At 39.2% G+C, this 20,576-nt stretch overlaps 1 protein-coding gene across 2 annotated transcripts in view; it reads right to left on the reverse strand.

Moving 5' to 3' along the window:
• Nucleotides 1–13,175: 13,175 nt before the first annotated feature.
• Nucleotides 13,176–20,576, reverse strand: part of agps (alkylglycerone phosphate synthase) — a 164,112-nt gene continuing 156,711 nt past the window's right edge. For both annotated transcript variants that reach the window (XM_072261793.1, XM_072261794.1), the window contains exon 20: nucleotides 13,176–15,370. In XM_072261793.1, the coding sequence (XP_072117894.1) occupies nucleotides 15,249–15,370 (122 nt within the window). In that variant the 3' untranslated portion in view covers nucleotides 13,176–15,248. The remainder of the gene's footprint in view (nucleotides 15,371–20,576) is intronic.

The raw sequence follows: 20,576 nt of genomic DNA on the forward strand, positions 1-20,576 counted from the left end.
CTTCCCCAGTGCACCACTGCTCAATACAAGAGGACATGGCTTTAAGGTAAGGGGTGGGAAGTTCAAGGGGGATATTACAGGAAGGTTTTTTACTCAGAGAGTGGTTGGTGCGTGGAATGCACTGCCTGAGTCAGTGGTGGAGGCAGATACACTAGTGAAGTTTAAGAGACTGCTGGACAGGTATATGGAGGAGTTTAAGGTGGGAGGCAGGGTTTGAGGGTCGGCACAACAATGTGGGCCGAAGAGCCTGTACTGTGATGTGATACATCACAGTATGTCTATTCTATGTTCTATGTTCTAATACATCATTAATTAGAGGGTATTTCACAATTATATTAACATACAGATTTCAAAATTATATTAGCATAATTTTTAAATTATATTAAGATTATATAAAAAGGAAATTCCAGCTGTGTGACAACAAAGGCTATCTGCACAAGATACAGTGACCATCAGGAGGTGGAAAGGGGATAGACAGCGGGTGCAGGGTACTTTGGCAGCCATTCCCCTCAATAACCAGTATAATCACTTTGAATACTGTTGGGAGGGGATGACCTAGTAGAGGAAAGCCACAGGGGTCATAGAGTTTTGTTCTGTGATTCAGCTGGAAAGGGGGGAGAAGAGGTGAGCTGTAGTAATAGGGAATTTGGTGCTTCGGGGTACAGACAGGAAGTACTGTGGATAAGAATGAGACCTCCAGATGGAATGTTGCCTCCTGCTGCAAGGGTCTGGGACATCTCAGATTGAGCCCACAGTATTCTTAAGTGAGAGAGTGAGCAGACAGATGTTGTGGTCAACATCGGTACCAATGACATGGGTAGAGAGGTTGATGAGGTCCTGCAAAGTGAATTCAGGAAGTTATGTTCTAAGTCAAAGGACAGGACCTCCAGGGTTGTGATCTCAGGATTTCTGCTGGTGCTGCATGCTAGTGAAATCAGAAATATGAAGGTAATACAGTTTAACACATGGCTAAAGAAATAATGCAGGAGGGTGGACTTCAGATTTTTGGGTCATTGGGCTCTCTTCCAGGGAAGGTGGGAACTGTATAGGCAGGATGGTTTGCACCTGAACTGGATGGAGACTAATATCCTTGTTGCACAGGAGGGTTTAAACTAGAGCTGGGAACCAGAATGGCAGAGCAGATAGCAGAATGGTTGTGAGGAAAGATGTTTTTAAGCCTACATACAAAAGCATGAATCAAAAGGTGGCGCATGATGGATAACATTCTGAGTTGTGTATGTTTCAGTGCAAGGAATATTGCAGAAAAGATTAATGAAATTAGGGCATGGATCAGCATCTGGGATTAGGATATTGTAGCAGATTGAGACCTGGTTACTGGAGGGACAGAACTGGCAGCTCAATGTTCCAGAATTCCATTAATTTAGACGTGATAGTGCTGGAAAAATTAAAGGGGGAAGGGTGACATTACTAGCCAGGGAAATGTCATGGCAGTGCTCATAATGAAGAGCTCATCTACTGAGACTACATGGGTGGAACTGAGGAATAAGAAAGGAATGCCTATGTTAATGGAATTATATTATAGACCACCCAATAGTCAGTGGGGTTTAGAGGAGCAAATTTGTAGTGAGCTCGCAGACTTTTGAAAGAAACATGCTGTGATAGTAGATAATTTTACTCCCGTACTATAAAAGGGCTGGGTGGGATAAAGGTTAACAAGCTTGTTCAGGAAAGCTTCCTTAATCAGTACATAGAAGTCCCATCTGGAGAGAGAGAGAGAGCTATACAGAGATCACCAGTTAGGGAATGAGACAGGGCAAGTGGCATCTTCAGATATATTAAGAGCAAAAGGATAGCAAGGGACGAAACTGGTCCTCTTGAATATCCGAGTGGTAATCTATGCATGGAGCTAAAAGGGGTGGGTCCACATGCACATATGTTTACTTAGGAAATGAAAACAGAGTCCATAGAAGTGAGGCAGAACAGTAATGAGGCCAGAGTTCATATACAGATTACAGGAGAGGAGGTGTTTGCTGTATTGAGGCAAATTAGAGAGCAGAAATCCTTAGGGCTTGACAAGGTGTTCCCTCAGACCTTGTGGGAGGCAAGTGCAGAAATTGCAGGAGCCCTAGCAGAGAGATTCAAAATGTTCCTAGCCAGCAGATTAGAGGATAGCTAATGTTGTTCTGTTTAAAAAAGGGTCTAAGGTTATTGGCCAGTGAGCCTGACACCAGTGGTGGGTAAGTTATTTGGAAGTTATTCTAAGGAACAGATATATAAGTATTCAGATAGACAGGGACTAATCAGGGATAGGCAACGTGGCTTTGTGTTTGGTAGGTAATGTCTAAACTAATGTTATAGAGTTTTTTGAGGAAATTACAAGGAAAGGGGATGAAGGCAAAGCAGTGAGTAGGGCCTACATGGACTTTAGTAAGGCCATTGACAAGATCCTTGTTACAGTATATGGGTTTATGACTGAAGAAAGAAAAACGGCTGGAGTCGCCTAGCATGATAGTGCAAGGGTGCTTATTAAGTGCTTGAGAGAGACAAAGAGAGCATGAGAGAGAGAGAAAGAGAGAGCGGGAGGGGGAGAGGGGGAAACAAAATATGTAAGGAGTGAGTTTACTGAGCGCTCTCTGTTACGGTCCTACATGGAAGGTTGGTCAAAAAGGTTCAGTCACTTAGCATTCAGGATGAGGTAGTAAATTAGATTAGACATTGGCTTAGCAGAAGAAGCCAGAGAGCAGTAATACATGGTTGCCTCTCTGACTAGAGGTGTGCCACATGGATCGGTGCTGGGTCCATTGTTGTTTGTCATCTATATTAATGATCTGGATGATAACGTAGTAAACTGGAGCAACAAATTTGCAGATGACACCAAGATTGGGGGTGTAGAGTACAGCAAGAAAGGTTATCAAAGCTTGCAGCAGGATCTGGATCAGCTAGAAGAGTGGGCTGAAAAATGGCAGATGAAATTTAACGCAGATATGTGTGAGGTGTTGCACTTTGGGAGGACTAACCAGAGTAGGACTTACACGCTGAGCGGTGGGGCACTAAGTAGTGTGGTAGAACAGAGAGATCTGGGAATACAGTTACATAATTCCTTGAAAGTGGACCACAGGTAGAAAGGGACATAAAGAAAGCTTTTGGCCCAATGGCCCTTAGAAATTTATGTATTAGGTACAGGAGTTGGGATGTTATGTTGAAGTTGCATAATATGTTGGTGAGGCCTAATTTCGAGTACTGTGCCCAGTCCTGGTCACCTACCTGCAGGAAAAATATCAATAAAATTAAAAGAATGTAGAGAAAATTTACAAGGATGTTGTCAGGAACTTGAAGACCTGAGTTATAGGACAAGGTTGAATAGGTTAGAGTGTAGGAGAACAAGAGCATATTCAATAGGGTGTACAAAATTATGAGCCGGGTAAATGCAGGCTTTACCCACTGAGGTTAGGCAAGACAAGAACTAGAGGCTGTGGGTTAAGGGTGAAAGGTGAGAGGCTTCAGGGGAACATGATGAGGACTTCTTCACTCAGAGGGTGGAATGAGCTGCCAACAGAAGTTGTGAATATGGGTTAGGTTTCAACACTTAAGAGGAATTTCAATAGGTACATGGATGGGAAGGGTAGGGAAGGTTATGGAAGGCCTTGGAAGGTTATGGTCTGGATGCAAGTCGATAGGACTAGGTAGAGTAGTGGTTCATCACAGATTATATGGGCCTGTTTCTGTGCGGTGGTACTCTATGACTCTATGCAAGAGTTGAAATTTCAATGAATGTGTTTTTGTAAACTTTTGAAAGAAATGTTATAATTTAGTTTTTCACACTACTGTATATCTATCTTTATTAACAAATCCACGACTCCTAGAATAAACTTTGCCCTCTGCAATGTTAGGCATTTATCCTCTCTGGGGGCAGGGGCACCGAATGTTAGAAATCTGAAAGCAACACCACCACCACCATTTATTTAATATCTTTAGCCTCCTGCACACCTGAAATGTTGGGTCTAATCCACCCAGCCCATTACAGTTTAGAGAGCGAAAGGATCATGGGGGTGGTGATGAGGTAACACTGGATATCACTAGAGTTTGGTTAAGTGGAAATTGATGCTGTGCTTTTAGACAGTGATAACAATAGGGGTAGCATGTAGAATAGAATTAGAGAGCAGCCAGCTGGGGAGGGGAACAGCAGACATAGCTGGGCAGACACAAATACGTCACTGCTTGATCTCTGGAAGAACGGGAGCTACCGAGTGCAGTCTCACCATATCGGGGAACAAGAGAGAGGAATCAGAACCTGCCTGCTGGATCAGTCAGCAACTTACGATCTGCATCGACAGATGTTAGAACACATTTTAATGAGCTAAACAGCTGATATACTTACTCATGATTGAACAGAGATATGAAGATTCAATGCTTAATATTATTAAGTAAATTTTGAAAAGCTCCTGTGAGTCGGTTATCTGGAGTGGGTACACACTAACTTTTCCTTTCATACACATTAATTGGTCATTTGCACTGCACTGGATTGGAATGGTGTATGGCTCTGACTTGAGTAAAATCTATGGTCTGTTCACTGGTTCTTTGTCTTTTTCAGCTCATATCCAAACCACAAAGCCATCCAGTACCCCTAGCAGACTGAAGCATCGATCGTCTGATGCACAGCTGGATGCTGTTTGACCTAAACTGCAGAATATAGATGTGGCACGTTTAAACACTGTTGCTGCATAATGCTTGTGTGACACGATTACTGTCCACAGCTGTGGCTCAGCATAACAAATAGAATTGTACTGGCTCAAACCCACAGCTCAATTTGGAAAAATCTGACAAGGGTTCCAAAGAAATGAGTAACAACACGGTTTGTAAATTGAAGGGATGGGAAGAGCTGTAAGTTCAATATTTAGGCATACATTTGACTTTGCTTGAGTGTAAATTCATGGTTTTCTGCTGCTGCAGCTCAACCACTTCCAAGGTTTGAAGTGTTGTGCGTTCAGAGATGCTCTTCTGCACACCACTGTTCTAACGAGTAGTTATTTGAGTTACTGTTGCCTTCCTGTCAGCTTGAACCAGACTGGTCATTCTTCCTCTGACATCTCTCATCAACAAGGCATTTTTGCCCACAGAATGGCCACTCAAAGGATATATCATCTCTGTAAACTGTACAGACTGTTGTGTGAGAATACCCCAGGGGATCAGCAGTTTCTTAGATGCTCAAAGAACCCCACTGGGCATTATCAAACATTCCATGGTCAAAGTCAGTTAAATCACATTTCTTCCCCATTCCAATGCTTGGTCAGAGCAATAAGTGAACCTCTTGACCATGCTTTCATGCATTGTGAGTTGCTGCCACATGATTGGCTGATTAGATATTTGCATTAATGTATGCAGGTGTACCTAATAAAGTGGCCCTGAGTGTATAGATGCTGTTCAAATCAGAAAACTTCTTTCAAAGTAGCTGAACCTTGAGTGTGAGACCGTTTGGCATCAGGCTTTCTGATCTGGGTTTAGTGTAGCACCCTGAATGTCTGCAGCATGTTCTGCAATAGGATTCATTTTTGGTTGAATTCTTATATTTACCCTAATTTATAGGTGCAGAGGGCAATGAATGCATCACCACCATCATCTTTCCTGTAGACATCAGATCATTTCACATAGACTTGGGTAAATCCTGGACTGGCGCTCAGCACATTATCTATGTGAAAAAACAACAAAATCATTGGAGAATTTCACAAAACCTAATTAATGTGTAAGGGATTTCGTTACATATAGTTCTCTGATTCAGAACATTAATGCAGAGTAGAGTGCAAATTAGAAAATGCCAATTGGGCTGCAACTGAATGATTAATTGCTTTCATCTCTCTACAAGAAAATCATTTACTCATTTTATTTTCAAATGAATTAAATAAAATTTCCACAGGGAATCCTAAGTCTGGTTTGCATATTTTACTTACTGGCCAAGTATTACTTTCTTGCTACATGTAAGCTTTAAAGCTACAAATGATTATACCCACAGGTGATTCCTAATACTCTGCTAGGAAAGCTTAAGGCAAAGTGTGCTTGTTCACTGTTGTACAGTACAGCAGAAAGTTTCACCAGATATTTATTGAATCCAGATCTGAACATCTTAAAGCCAATAACAGTGATCAATAACCATCATAGAAAGCCTATCAATTCCATACAAAACCCTTCTAATTACATATATCGAAGCTGTTTATACTTCAGGATAGTGCCAGAGAACCGGAACATTGCAAATGATAGTTCATTCTTCAAAAATGAATAAATCCAACAATTACAAACCAATCAATTTAACCTCTGTGCGAAAGTTTTTAGAAGTATATATTCAGGAGGAGAATAACATTCACCTAGAGGAAAATGAGATAACAAAGGAAAGCAGACTTTGATTCGGTAGGGCCTGTTTAACTAATTGGAAAGAACTCTTTGGATGGTGTAACGGATAGAGTTGATGAGGGTAATGCAATTAATGTGGTGTACATGGACTCAGAGGCTTTGATAACATGCCACAAAACAGTCATTGGCAGCATGGATATGAATTTGGCTAAGCAATTAACAGCCAGAGTGACGTGGTTAGGTTGTTTCTTGTGGTGAGTAATGGTCTTCCTTGGAATAAGTGCTGATACTGTTGTTTTACTTTAATCTTTATTAATGGCCTGGACTTAAAGGTGCAAACCACAATTTCTAAAATTGTAGATGACACAAAAACTCAGTTGCACTGTGAGCTGTGAAGAAGATAGTGATAGACTGTGGAAGAATATAAAGCAGGCAAGAGGGATGGGCAGATAAAATTTAATGTGGGAAAAATGTACGGCAATGGCTTTTAGCAGGAAGATTGAGTAGAGACAATACAGAATAAAGGATACTGATCTTAAATAGATGCAGTGGATGATAAACTGGGATGTGTGCACAAGTCACTGAAAGTGCAAGGGTAACCTGAGAAAGTGGTCAATAAAACATACACAATACTGGGATTTTTCATTCAGGGCATAGATGTTGAACCCTTACAAGTGAATGGTAGGGCACCAAGGAGTGTGGTAGAATAGAGGGATCTGGGAATACAGATCCCTAATTCCTTGAAAGTGATAGATAGGGTAAATACAAGCAGGCTGATGTAGGGTTAAGCTGGAACTAGAGGTGATAGGTTAAAGGTGAAAAGTGAAATATTTAGATAGAACCTGAGGGAAAACTTCACTCAGAGGGTGGTCCATTGTGGAACAAGTTGTCAATGGAAGTGTTGGTTGCGCGATGGACTGCAACATTTAAGAAACCACCATTGATCCTGCCCTCTCCTGCATCACCTCCACTTCCCGCACATCCGCCCACACCCCATCTTCCCACTGCCTTAAAAGGGATAGAGGTTCCCTTATCCTCACCTGCCACCACGAGCCTCCACATCCAGCATGTCACTCTCTGCAAATTCTGCCATCAATTGGGACCCTACCACTAAACACATCTTTACCTCTTCCCCCACCCACCTCTGTTTTCCACAGGGATTGCTCCCTCTATGACTTCTTTGCCCATTCATTCCTTCCCCCTAATTTCCCTTCTTGCACTTATCCCAACCAGCAGAAGTGCTACACCTGTCTATTCCCCTCTTTGCTCACCTGTATTCAGGGCCAAAAACAGTCCTTTAATGAGGCAACACTTCACCTACGAATCTGTTGGGATTATCTACTGTATCCAGTGCTCCCAATGTGGTCTCCTCTACATAGCTGAGATCCAACATACACCAGGGGACCACAATGTCGAGCACCTTCACTCCAACCACAAAGAGCAGGATTCCCCGACAGCCAACCATTTTAATTTCAATCCCCATCCTGACATGTCTGTCCATGGCTTCCTCTACTGCCACAATGAGTCCACTCTCAGGTTGGAGGTGCAACACCTCATATTCAGTCTGGGGAGCCTCCAACCTGATGGCATGAACACTGATTTCTCCAGCTTCCAGTCATTTTTCCCACTCCTCCTTCTCTTTTCTTCAATTTCCCACTCTGGATCCCCTCTTCTTCCCTTCTCCTGCCTGCTACCTCCTCTTGTTGCTCCTCCTCCTCCCTTTCTCTCATGGTCCATTCTCCTCTCCTATCAGATATCTTCTTCCACAGCCCTTTACCTTTTCCACCCACCACCTTCTAGCTTCTTACTTCATCTCCCTCCCCCACCCACTTGGCTTTGCCCATCACCTTCTAGCTGGTATCCTCTCCCCCCCACCACCCCCACCCCCACCTTATTCTGGCTTCTTTCCCCTTCCTTTCCAGGCCTGATAAATGTTGACTGTTTATTCATTTCCATAGATGCTGCCTAAATGCTGCATTCCTCCAGCATTGTGTGTATGTTGCTCTGGATTTTCAACATCTGCAGAATCTCTCGTCTTTAATACTTGAGAGAAGTTTGGACAAGTACAGTACAAGGATAGGAGGGTATGGAGGGCTCTGGTCCAGATGCAGATCAATAGGACTAGGCAGAATAATGGTTCAGCGCAGACCAGACAGACCAAAGTGCCTGTTTCAATGCTTTAGTGGTCTATGACTCTATGATTGTGATCTAGGTCTCTACTGGAGTAGTGTGTTCAATTCTAGTCACCATGTTAAAGAAAGGATAAAAGATTCAGAAAGATTTATGAGGAGGGTTCCAGGACTGAGATAAGCTGAGGTATGGTCTGTTGGAAGTATACAAGATGGTGAGGGGTTAAGACAGAATGGGAACACGAAGCCATAAGTATAAGATGGTGAAGAGAATTTGCCAAATACTGTATAATTGGAATCTGGAATACACTACCTGCGACTACATTGGAGGCAGATCCCATTGTGCTCACTGAGGAATTGGATGTGGAGGAGAAAAAAAAATCGCAAGGCTGCAGAGAAAGGGGTTGATGATGAAACTTCAGTGTCAGCCAGGTAAGGATATAATAGGCTACTTAGCCTCTGTGTTGTAACCACTCAGCATGGAGACTGTGCAGTAGTGAATTCCCACTCTGTGTGTGTGTGAAAGCAGACCACATTACCCTTGCTGCAAAATTCTCCCCCACTCCACCTTCCTAAAGATTTTCCTGGTAATAATAGTAAGGTATTTTACAACTTTCTATGTATGGCTTCAAAACTGAATATAGCAAAAGAGTAACATAATGTTTAGTTTGTGGACCAATTTCACAGGGCTGTTTCTCCACTGAACACTGTCTAGCAGGCTTTGAGAAGCATGGTAAATATAGGCTTTGGGAAATACAACTTAAACAAATTAATCCAACTTGAGAAACGCAGCGACTTAGGATTTTATATTACACCATATTACTGTATAATTCGGAGATGCAATAGAAAAGAATTAAATATATCCAACTTTAGCATGTTTGGTTAAAAGTAACATAACTGGATACCAGTAGATTTTACATTGAATAAATGCAATCTGGCTTTAGTTGAATGCAGATGAAATTATCATACAAGTACCAGTTATGATGGTATTGTGCTTGCTGTCTGTAAAGCTCTATTCCCAAAAGGTCACCTTAAACCTATTGGATGCAGTTATCCATGAGTACCTTCATTATAAGGAGGTTATTATGCTGTACCAACCTTCACTTCAAAGACTAGTTTACTTCCCTGTCTCGTCTCTACAGAGAGATCTAGCTGCCAATACCCACTGAATAGTGAGTCTTCCCGCCCTACTAAGGTGGAGATACTTCCAGCTTACAAAGTAGTTAAGCAGTTAATTTTATTTTTTTAATGATACACACTTAATTTAGTCCATTCTTGACACACACTTGAAACTCAGAGGATTTCTAACGTAAAAAAATCCTGAATTACAAAAGATTTATAAACTACAGAGAATTGCCAAAAACAGTTATTATTATTATTAACTAGAAGGATACACCAACGAGTTGTAGATGAAAGAATCGTCCATCACAAAAACTGAAGGCTAAGAAATGAATTCTAGTTCTTCTCTCTGTCATCTATTCACCTGCACGTGATGCTTTTTCAGTTGCATTCATCAGGCCAGGTGATTACGATGTTTAATTAGGCCAATGTGGGTCCCATTGTTTCTCTTGGTTACATCATGGGCTGACGAGAGCCTCATTGTTCACTTGTTTATGACAAGGCTGAACAAGGAATATTGGTTAGAAGTTGAACTTGGTCTAAAACAACTCTTCGACTCCTAGGAAGGTCACGCTGCTGTGCTAGAAAGCTGAGGTTAGCAATAAGCCTCTTGGGCCCGAGAAAGTGAATATCCATCATATCCTTGGGTCCAGGAAAGTGAATATCCATCACATAGTCAGAACAATCTGTTAATAACATTCTACAAAATAAAATGCCTTTAATTTCTAAATTCCACAAGAAAGTTGACAATGAAAAATATTAAATGCATATGTATAATAGTACGACTGAATTATCATTCATATTTTAAAATCAGTATTATCATTTTTTTTAAAGACTTTAATCTTAGAAATACTTTCTTGCCCCAACTAAGACTGTCAGCTGGAAGTTCATTTTGGAGTCTGAAGATTATTCTTGGCATATATAACAACATAACCCAGCTCTTTTGTTTTGGAAATTTGCTTAACTTCCGCACCCCCCCACCACCACCACCAATGCCACCACTATTTCTGAAAGAAAATAAGAAGTCCAAATTGCACAAAGAAATTCAGGTATTGCATTACAATTTTTAAAGTTTCAACAATGTGAGTGAATGCATACACAAATGTATACACATAAATCTGTTTAGTGTGATACAATGCACTGACTATACATTCTAAATGTTTTTTTCTCTATTGGAATTATAAAAATTAGGTAAAAGTTTAGAAAATGCAACAAACTATGTGATATACACATGTGCACATTCACAGAACATTTTCATTGAGTTTTTCCTTTCAATAAAAATATTATCTTTGAAGCTTCTCATGAAATCGAGAGGTGCTGCTATTGTTTACCCTGGTTGTCAATGAAAGTATAAAGTATAGAGAACAGAAAGCTACATTTGCAACCATCAGTACCATCTGGCCAATATTGTGCAACCAGAAACAACTCTCCCCAATGCAGGCTCAAGCTACTTAAAAACTCTAGAAATTTCTAGTCAGTTTTAAAGAAACATTTAACAGAAAGTCACAAAATACATTGCAATTAGCATCAGAAAAACTGCTTTTTTCAAGGATCACTTACCTATTTCAAGCTGGAAAACCATGCAATATTATTTATCTACACCTACATCATAAAGTGCAATAGGCTGCAATGAAAAAGTGAAATTAATCCAAAACTACAAATTTCATAATACTGTATACTAAAGTTACATAGCCAGAAAACAATGATTCCTTACTCCAGGTATAAGCAATAAAAAGGGGCATTGCAGTCTATTTTCTAGTATCACAACTGATTGCCGTCACTGCGCTTGATCACCCTGTTCGTAGGTCACCATTCCCTTCCAATTCCTTGCCTGCTCACTAAAGTTCAAGTTTTCTGTTACACATCCGCTCCCCCCCACTGAAATATCTCCTGGTCTACCAGTCCAGATATAGTGCGATCTTTGCTGATGGTCTACTGCAGCGATGATGTTCTTTACTCTGCTTTTCATTCCTTCCCCACCCCACCCCAAATGCAGACACTATAAATAGCTGCAATTACATTGGTCAGTTTTAGGTCCAAAAGAAATCATATAAATGTGATATTGATTGGCGTGTTGAAGTCTGAAGCGGTTAAAATTCACATGCTTTTGGAGATTAAGTTCTATTTGCTCTTCCATGACCTTGAAAGATTCAAAGCGTCATGTCTTAATATAATTCTGTATTTGATCCCATAGCTAGTGGGAAGGTGCTGTGCACTTTTCAATTGGTGACAATTGAGGAAATGTGAAATAGTGTACAAACCTATCATAAAAACAAGTCTAAGATGTCCAATTTAACAAGACAAACTGCTGGCCAACTATTTTGCATCATTATATAGAAATTGATACATTTATACAATGCTTTTGAATATGTATTAAAATTGGAAATTAGGATTATTAAGAAAGCTTCAACAGAAAATATCAAAAATGTTAAGATTTTTAATAGGGTAAGGAATGAAATGTTGCTTACAATTTCTGATTAATCAAATGGACATATTTATAGATCTATCGCTGTTAAAATAGAGGAAAGTGCGAGATAATTTTTCAGAGGGTTGATTAGAACAGAAAGTCCTTAACTACAGATCAAAGACTATGTCATGATTTAAAATAGGACAGTATTTAAAAGAGACAATAATATGTAGGGGATTAGGAAAACAGAATGAAGTAGTATACTCAGTTGAATAGGCACAAGCACTGGTTCAATACAGCTGATAATTTTGTTTTTTTTAATAATTTAAAATATGGAATTACATAGGCTATTCAAGCCTCAGCATTAATTATGCAAGGAGTGATAGATCTGAATAAGAGGTGAAACAGCTAAGATTCAGAGATGAAAACTCCACGACTTGAAGAGATGGTGTGAAATAAAGTGGTGATTGAAGACGGAATGAAACCAGGTTAGTTTTACACAAACTAAATAGTCACAACAGGTTTGAAAGAGACGTGAGCAACACCAGACAAGGCTCAGAAGGGTCTTGGCCCAAAACATCGACCGTTTGTTCATTCCCATCGATGCTACCTGATCTGCTGAGTTTTAAGTTGCCTCAAAAATAGGCCAGCATCTTCAGACACAAGAATTGGATTAATGTTTGGTGTTTCAAGATCTGAGAGGAAAACAAGTTATAGAAACAAGTTAATGATTAGATGAAGAAACTAATCAAGATAAAAATATACAGCCAGATGCTCCAGGACATTAGAAGAGAAACACAAAAGATTCTGCAGATGCTGGGAATCTGAGTAACGCACACAGCATGCTGGAGGAACTCAGCGGGTCAGTCAGCATCTATGCAGAGGAATAAACAGTCAGCATTTTAGGATGAAAAGGGTCTCCTGATGAAGACACTCAGCCCAAAACACTTAATGTTTATTCCTCCTTAGATAATGACTGACTTTCCGAGTTCCTCCAGCATTGCGTGTGTGCACTACATTAGATGAGACGGTTTTTGTTTTGGGAGTGGGTACAGGAAGGGGGATGGTAATTGGCAAGAAAGGACTTAAATGATTTCCTTTTGTTTTTTTTATATCATATATTCACTGTTTTTCATGCTTATAGTAATACCTGAATGTTGCCATCCAGTACTCAGTAAACTGATACATGGTTACAAATGAATTACTGGAGTCAAATGAGCAATTCCTTACAAGTTTATTTAAAGTGAATTCCAAATTACATCACATTAGTGCTTTGCAACAGAAATGCAGGGGCCAAGACAGTTAAAGAAAGAGTTCAGGTAAGTTGAAAATATGAAACTTTGAAAACTAGTTGACAAAACAGTGTTCAGGTGCAGTACGTTTACAAATGATTCAAAAAGGATCTGACATGCTTATTGTATAAATCAGCTCCAGAAAATAAAATAGTTGGGAAATTGAAGATTCAAAAAAAGTACTTGTTTATATAAAGCTTATTACAAATAAGGGAAAAAAATGAACGAAGAAGCACTCAGCCAATTTTTAACCAAGTGTCTCTTAATTGCAACTTAGCGATCACTACTTCTCTCCAGACCAGTGCTTGCCAAGCTGGGGTCTGTGGACCCCCTGCTCGGTACTGATCCATGGCATAAAAAAGGTTGGGAACCCCTGCTCTACACTGAAAAATGCAGCAAGTGCTCAGTATATTGCCAATCCTTAAGCAGCTTCCTCAGATAGTGGTGGAAAGGCAGCAGCAATGCTTCCCATTTCTTCCCCGTGTTCTTCCCTTCCCCCAACTCCCAATAAACAGAAAATTACCCAAGCGCAGGTTCATCAGCATCTTAACTCTAAATAGCTCAGACTGGCATCAGTCAGTTTCCTTTCTCTGCATACAAGCACATTACTATTAAATTTCAAGCCACCTGTGGGATTGATTCTCACACACATGAAAGCAGGGCATGTGATTAGCTCAGTGTATTTTATCTAAGTAAACTCTACGCCTGAGGAATGTGCAAGTGAGGAGTGAAGAGAAAACAATCAACTTTACAACAGACATTACTTCTGGCAAAAGGCACACCATATCCACAACCAATTTAGGGCACTAAAAAAAAAATCAATCACACATGATTGCACATCATTGGTGACAGTCCCTAATATCAAAGTTAATCTTGTTCTTTCACAAGTGAAATGCCAGAAATTCATGTTAACAGCAATACATTTAGCAAAATGAGGAGTGATTCAAGACGAATTATAAACGTTTTCCAAATGTAATATAGATTGCACATTGCTGATTACAAGTTTTCACACATCAAACTTGATTTTCATTCAAGCAAAAATGCTGATGTCTTATGTAGCAAAATGAGTGATACACAACAGTAATGTTATATATTAAATGTATCAAGTTCCATTACACATACAAATAAAAAATCTTACTTACGTAATTTTAGATTTTCATTTACAGAAACTCAATGTAATCTGTTTAATGCTCAGCAAAACTTTTAATAGAACAGCTTCATACAAAGACAACAGGAAAAAATACACATTATTGAAATAATCCAAAAAATAATTAGTAAGGATGATATAAGAAACATCATCCACATATCTCTATGCAAATATTAAGGTCACCCTTTTAATCTCCAGTGCACACTCAAGAATACCATTTCTTCCTAGAACAGTAAACAATTGTAGTAATTTTATTTAATCAGAAACCCATAATTCACAAAGGAGGTTTGTTACAATGTGCACTCTGTACATTGATATCTTTTCCCTTTGGGGAAAACAAGGAAAAACAAAATCACAGAATCAAAATGAAAATTGTATAAAGTTGATAGTTTAACATTTAGTAACATTTGCTTACAGAAGTGAATTAACATGCAAAATTATTACCAGTAATAAGCAGGTATGGCTATGTAATTAGTGCAGAAGTTTTTGAAGGACTTAAATAGGCAGTAACGCAGAGCTGACCAACCATGCCTATTAAAATAACAAGATAATTATAAGCAACCTCCAACCATCCATGTTTTTAAAAAACTGACACTTGAATGTCATCCTTGCTGCTGAACACATTCATCAAAAACATTCTTAGCGTTAGTGGAACAGGGCACTGCACTTGACACAGATCTTTTCTGCAAATATGTGCTCTACATCCCACATTAATTAGCCAAATAATTCTACCTTAAGTGCTTTGTTTACAAATTATATGTTTTTGATAGTCTGGAGATTTCAGGTTTAAGACAATGGGATTTCTTTCCTTTCCAAGAATTCAAGCTTTTATTGCTGAGCACAATTTTGATTTATAGAAGGTTTCGATTTCCAAATATGTTGTTGGGATCCACGTACTCCTTAACAGATTTCAGCATCCCCATGCCAACGTCAGAGATGCTTTCCTTCAACCATCGTTTCCGCAACTTTCCCACTGGAAGGACACAAAAATGCTTCAATACATTTTATGTTGAGATAATTTACATAAAAACATGGCAAATGCAACGTGAAATTATTACTTACAAAGGAAATCCAAAGCTTCTCGACTTAATGAACTCAGCCCCAGTATGCTCTGTGTTTCCCTAAAAGAGCTCCATACTCTACAATCTTTTCATATTTGGAGGCAAAAATTCTAAAGAATTGAAGGCTGTAAAGCAAATCACCTTAGCAGTGTCTTCAACTGTTTTTCAGGTACATCATTTGGTCACAGGGATTTATTTTAGTTGATCATATGATCACTGAAACCAGTACAGCTAATTGACCATCTGTTCGATACCCTTGAATTTCCCCATCCACCATCACCATCAACTATCCCGCATCATTCAATTACTCCCCCCCAAAAAAATGAGGAGTACATATCGATGTTGAAATAAATATTGAAGTTACTGAAATGCTATCTTTTAAAAAAAGTTAAAGCATTGTAGAGTGCTTTGTATAGTTACTCATGCAATACAAATCAAAGAGTTTTCTCAAAAGACATTTTAAAGCCCCACTACTTAAACATGTCCACAGGGCAGGTCCAAATAGTGCTAAGAAGGAAGAAAATTAAGCATTTACAATTTTATCTACCAATACCAAATAGTTATTGTATTTACAAATATAATAAGTCCAGGAAAAATGCAAGCAGCAGTCAACACACACAAAATGCTGGAGGAACTCAGCAGGCCAAGCATTTTGTGTGTTGCTTAGATTTCCAACATCTGCAGATTTTCTTTTGCTTGCAAGCAGCAGTCGTTTATTTGGAATGCTGTTGGTATTATGGACTATTAAAAACACACATGCTTGATTGCACACCTCCAACATAACTAACTCCATATGGAATTGCACTGACATTTGAACAGCCAAAAAAAATCCCTGCGTATGAAGAGAAGCCATGCACAGCAACAAAACCAGAAGGGACTTGAAGTGCATTATTAGCTTTGTCGGAGTATTAATTTGCACATCCATCTTGTCATATTTCCTCAGTTTTTTAAAATCATAATAAATCAAATATTCTTTTGACTAGTGAGCCAAGAACTTGTAGGTTATATTGGATATTTATAGTCTGACTAAAAGTTTGTTTAACATATCACCTTCAATGGATAAAGGCCATATTCGATTTTCATCATATATATAAAACAATAAGAACAAGCTTTCAACATGTTATATGATTAAGTGGTTGTAGGAAAAGGACGAAGTGGTTTAGGAACAGTAAAATCAATGGTTCAATGGTATATAACAATAAATTTCAATTTAATAAGAAAAAGCTTAGTTAGGCACAAATTTTACGAATACAACTTGCAGTGACTGTACCGTGCAAAAGTTAAACATCATTGACCATTTAAAGCCATATTGATAGTAAATGCCAAAAGCACCTCGAATGGCCCAATTAATTTATACATTATTATGTGGCTCCACATTTTTGCTTCATTTTTTCAAAGTCAAGAAAAATAGTTAAAATTCTATTATTCAGAATTTTATTATCCTTTTGAATAATTTTGCAATTAATTACCAAACATTAAATAATTATCTAGTATAGAGTCATAGAGTAACACAAGGATACAGTTCCTTTGCACCAAGTCCATGCAAACACTGCACACACTCAGCTTGTTCCAATTTCCTGCATTTGGCCTGTAACCCTTGAAGCTCCAACCCTCCATGTACCTATCTGAGTGCTTCTTAAATGATACTATTGCACCTGCCATAAACTCACCACCCTCTGCATTAAGTAGTTGCCACTCAGGTCCTTTTTAAACTTTACCCCTCTCATTGAAGGAAAATGCTGTTACTGACAACCCTAGGAAAAGACTGTTATCATCCACCTTATATATGCCTATCATAACTTTAAACAGTTCTGTAAGATCACACCTCATTCCCGAAAGAATAAAGATCTAGCCTGGCCAACCTCTCCTTGTAACTCAGACATTCTAGTCCTGGCAAGATCCTCAAATCTTTTTTGTACTCTTTCCTATAACATGCATCTTAACCACATCTTTCCTATAACGCGATGACCAAGGCTGCACATGGTGCTCCAGGGGTAGTCTCACCAACAACTTATACAGCTGTAAGTTATTGTCCTAACTCCTTTACTCAGTACCATGACTGATGATGGCCAGTACGCTTAATGCCCTTTTCATCATCCTGACGCCACTTTCAATGACTATACACTTGTATTCTAAAGTATCTCTGTTCCATTGCACTCCCCAGTGAGTTACCTAGATGTATGCTGGATTGAATTTCCAAAATGCATCACCTCACATTTAGCTGTATTGAAATCCATTTGTCACTCCTTGGCCCACTGATCAATATTACCTTGTAATCTATGATAACCTTTATTGATTGCAAACAATACCTCCTAATTTCAAGATATCCACAAATCTACTGAAAACTTGTGTATTTGCATCCAAGTCATTTATATAAGTAATGAATAATAAAGTTCTCAACCCTGACCCGAGACACATCACTAGTCAGCAACCTCATTCCAAGAACAACCTTCAACGACCACAATGTGAAATAAAACTCATAACAGAAATTAGTCAGCCCCGCTTGCTTTCAAAATTACTATGCTTTCCATGTATTACAAGATCCATCACTACTTAAATGATGTGTTGGATGTGAAGTGTGAACATATTGATATGAGTGTTATTGCTCTTTGTGAACATCAGCAACAAGGATCACTTCAAGATGCTCGAAAGTGCTCAATCTTTATTGTAGCTGGGCTATCTTATATTCAATCAAATATCTGGAATAAAATCTGGCATAGGTAATGGAGACAAAAATCTACTAAGCCATTGTAAAATGCCATCTGGTTCAATAAATGCTATTCAGAGAGGGAATTCTGCTATCCTTATCCCACCTGGTCTATCATATGTGAGCAGAATTTGGCAATATAGCTAATTCTTACCTGCCCTCAGGTGGTACCAAAGCTATATGGTTCAGGGGCAATAAGTGCCTACATCCTGGGAAAATACTGTTCCAGGTTAAGAACTCTGATCTAAAACTAGTTGACCATAAACTGTTTTTAGTGTTCACTTTCAAATTTTTGAGGAGCTAGCCTCTCTGCTTAGTAGATTCCATTCCTTGAATGACCTATTACACAAACTATACACAGGATATTCCATCAACTAATTCCACTTAAATTTTAACTTATTATTTGAGTAGTTCAATTATAAGTTCTATTTAAATCAAATATTCCAATTTACAATCTCCATGGACGGCAACAAATACCACTGTTCTCTTGCATAATGTAGGTTCACAAAGTACAAAGAAATTCTGCACCACTGCGGGTGCTCTTTTTGCACAAAAATCCACCCATAAATTCAAGGATATGTTAAAGGCAATATCACTGAAAGGCAAAGAGTGCAAACATTCATTAACCAATATATTACTATCTTTACTGTTTTGCTAGCTGGATTGCATACGCCTGTGGCTGCACTTTGCAAAATGAGGAACTACTGTGGCTGGTCCTTGCTGAAATGTGGCTCCAAAATAACATCCATGTACCATCAATCTACAGGCCATGACAATGAGGGACTTGGGCTAGTTTGTTATTATTTTTTAAATTTTTTTTGTAACTGTACATTTTTCTGCTATTTTAATTATATGTTCTATATGTGCTGTGTGTGACTGTTGATACTGTGTATTGCACCTCGGCCCCAGAGGAACACTGCTTTGTTTGGCTATATTCCTGAGAATGGTTCAATGACAATTAACCTTGAACTTGAAATTGTCAATGCAAACTACACAACATGTATACTTGTATATCAATACTCAAGTCCTGAGCTTGATGACAATTACTACTGATGGATCTGCTCCTAAGCTGTACTGCTCAACTCCAAGTCCAACCACCAATGGAATGGAGATTTTATGGTACAAGAAAGAAAGATAATAATATTGTAAATTTATCTTTTTTAAAACAAGGTTTGCAACAATGTCATCAATTATATAAACATGGTTCTGAATGCTTCCAGTCAGAAAACATTTAGAAAAGACAAGTTTTGCAAGGACTTCCAGGTCACCAAGAGAATGGCAGCGTAGGAAAAGGTCTCTCGACAAAAAAAGAACGTAAATTATTCCAAGGTCGAAATTAGACAAATATTTAGTATTGTATAACTATATCAATAAAACAGGCAAGGATGGAGTCTAAGTACAAGAATAAAAAGCCCGCTCAGAAGGCTGATAAGTATAAAAAGACGCAGCAAGAAGAGGGGCCTAGCTCCCCCATGGCTAGCCAGGACAGAGATAATGTGGAAGAATCGGTGAATCTGACTTTGATTCTCAGAGAGATTCGTGATTTCTGACAAGATATCAACAAACAGCTGGAAGATATTAAAGGAGAAATAGGAAAATCTAATCTGAGATTAGATGAAGCCGAAGCGAGGATTGTAGGGACTGAGGAGAGGCTGCAAAATGCAGAGGAAGTGATAGAAGAAATGCTAAAGCTACAAGATCAGCTCCGGTGGAAGCTAATAGACCAAGAAGTCTGCTCAAGAAGGGAAAATGTGAGGATCTATGGAGTTGCCAAAGGAGCTGAAGGTAAACCCGGATTGGTGATTCCCTTCGTGGAGAAGCTGCTTAGAAAGAACCTTGAAATACCAGATGCAAAAGACCTACAGATAGAAAGGGCCCACTGCGCGTTGGCACCACAACCCCCGGCTGACGCCCAGCCCAGATCGATTTTAGTCAGATTTTTCAGTTACAGAATGAAGGAAGAAGTGCTTAAACTGGCATGGCAAAAGAAAGGCTTTATGTGAAACAACTGTAAAATCAGTTTAGACCATGATTACGCACTGGGGATCCTTGCCAGATGGAAGGAATACGCGGAAACACGGAAGGTCCTGAAGGAAAATAACATCAGATTTCAGACCCTGTATCCAGCTCGGCTAAGAGTCTTTTACGATGAAGGGACAAAAACCTACGCTACAGTGGAAGAGGCAACGATGGATCTGGCAGTTAGGGGACCACCGATAAAAGTTATCACCCAACCGGAGTCGTTACTGGAGAAGATTCAGCGGCGGACATGGCAGCCAGTGCGGCGAGGATGCTCCACTCGAACCAGAGTGTCAAGCTATAAGGAAAAGCTGAAAGCATTCAGACACGAACGTACAGAGAGTGTAGAATAATTGAGAAATGTCTGAAAACAGTAAATCATACTTAAAGGT

The sequence above is a fragment of the Mobula birostris genome, chromosome 6, assembly GCF_030028105.1.
Source record: "Mobula birostris isolate sMobBir1 chromosome 6, sMobBir1.hap1, whole genome shotgun sequence".
In the NCBI taxonomy this organism is placed as follows: domain Eukaryota; kingdom Metazoa; phylum Chordata; class Chondrichthyes; order Myliobatiformes; family Myliobatidae; genus Mobula; species Mobula birostris.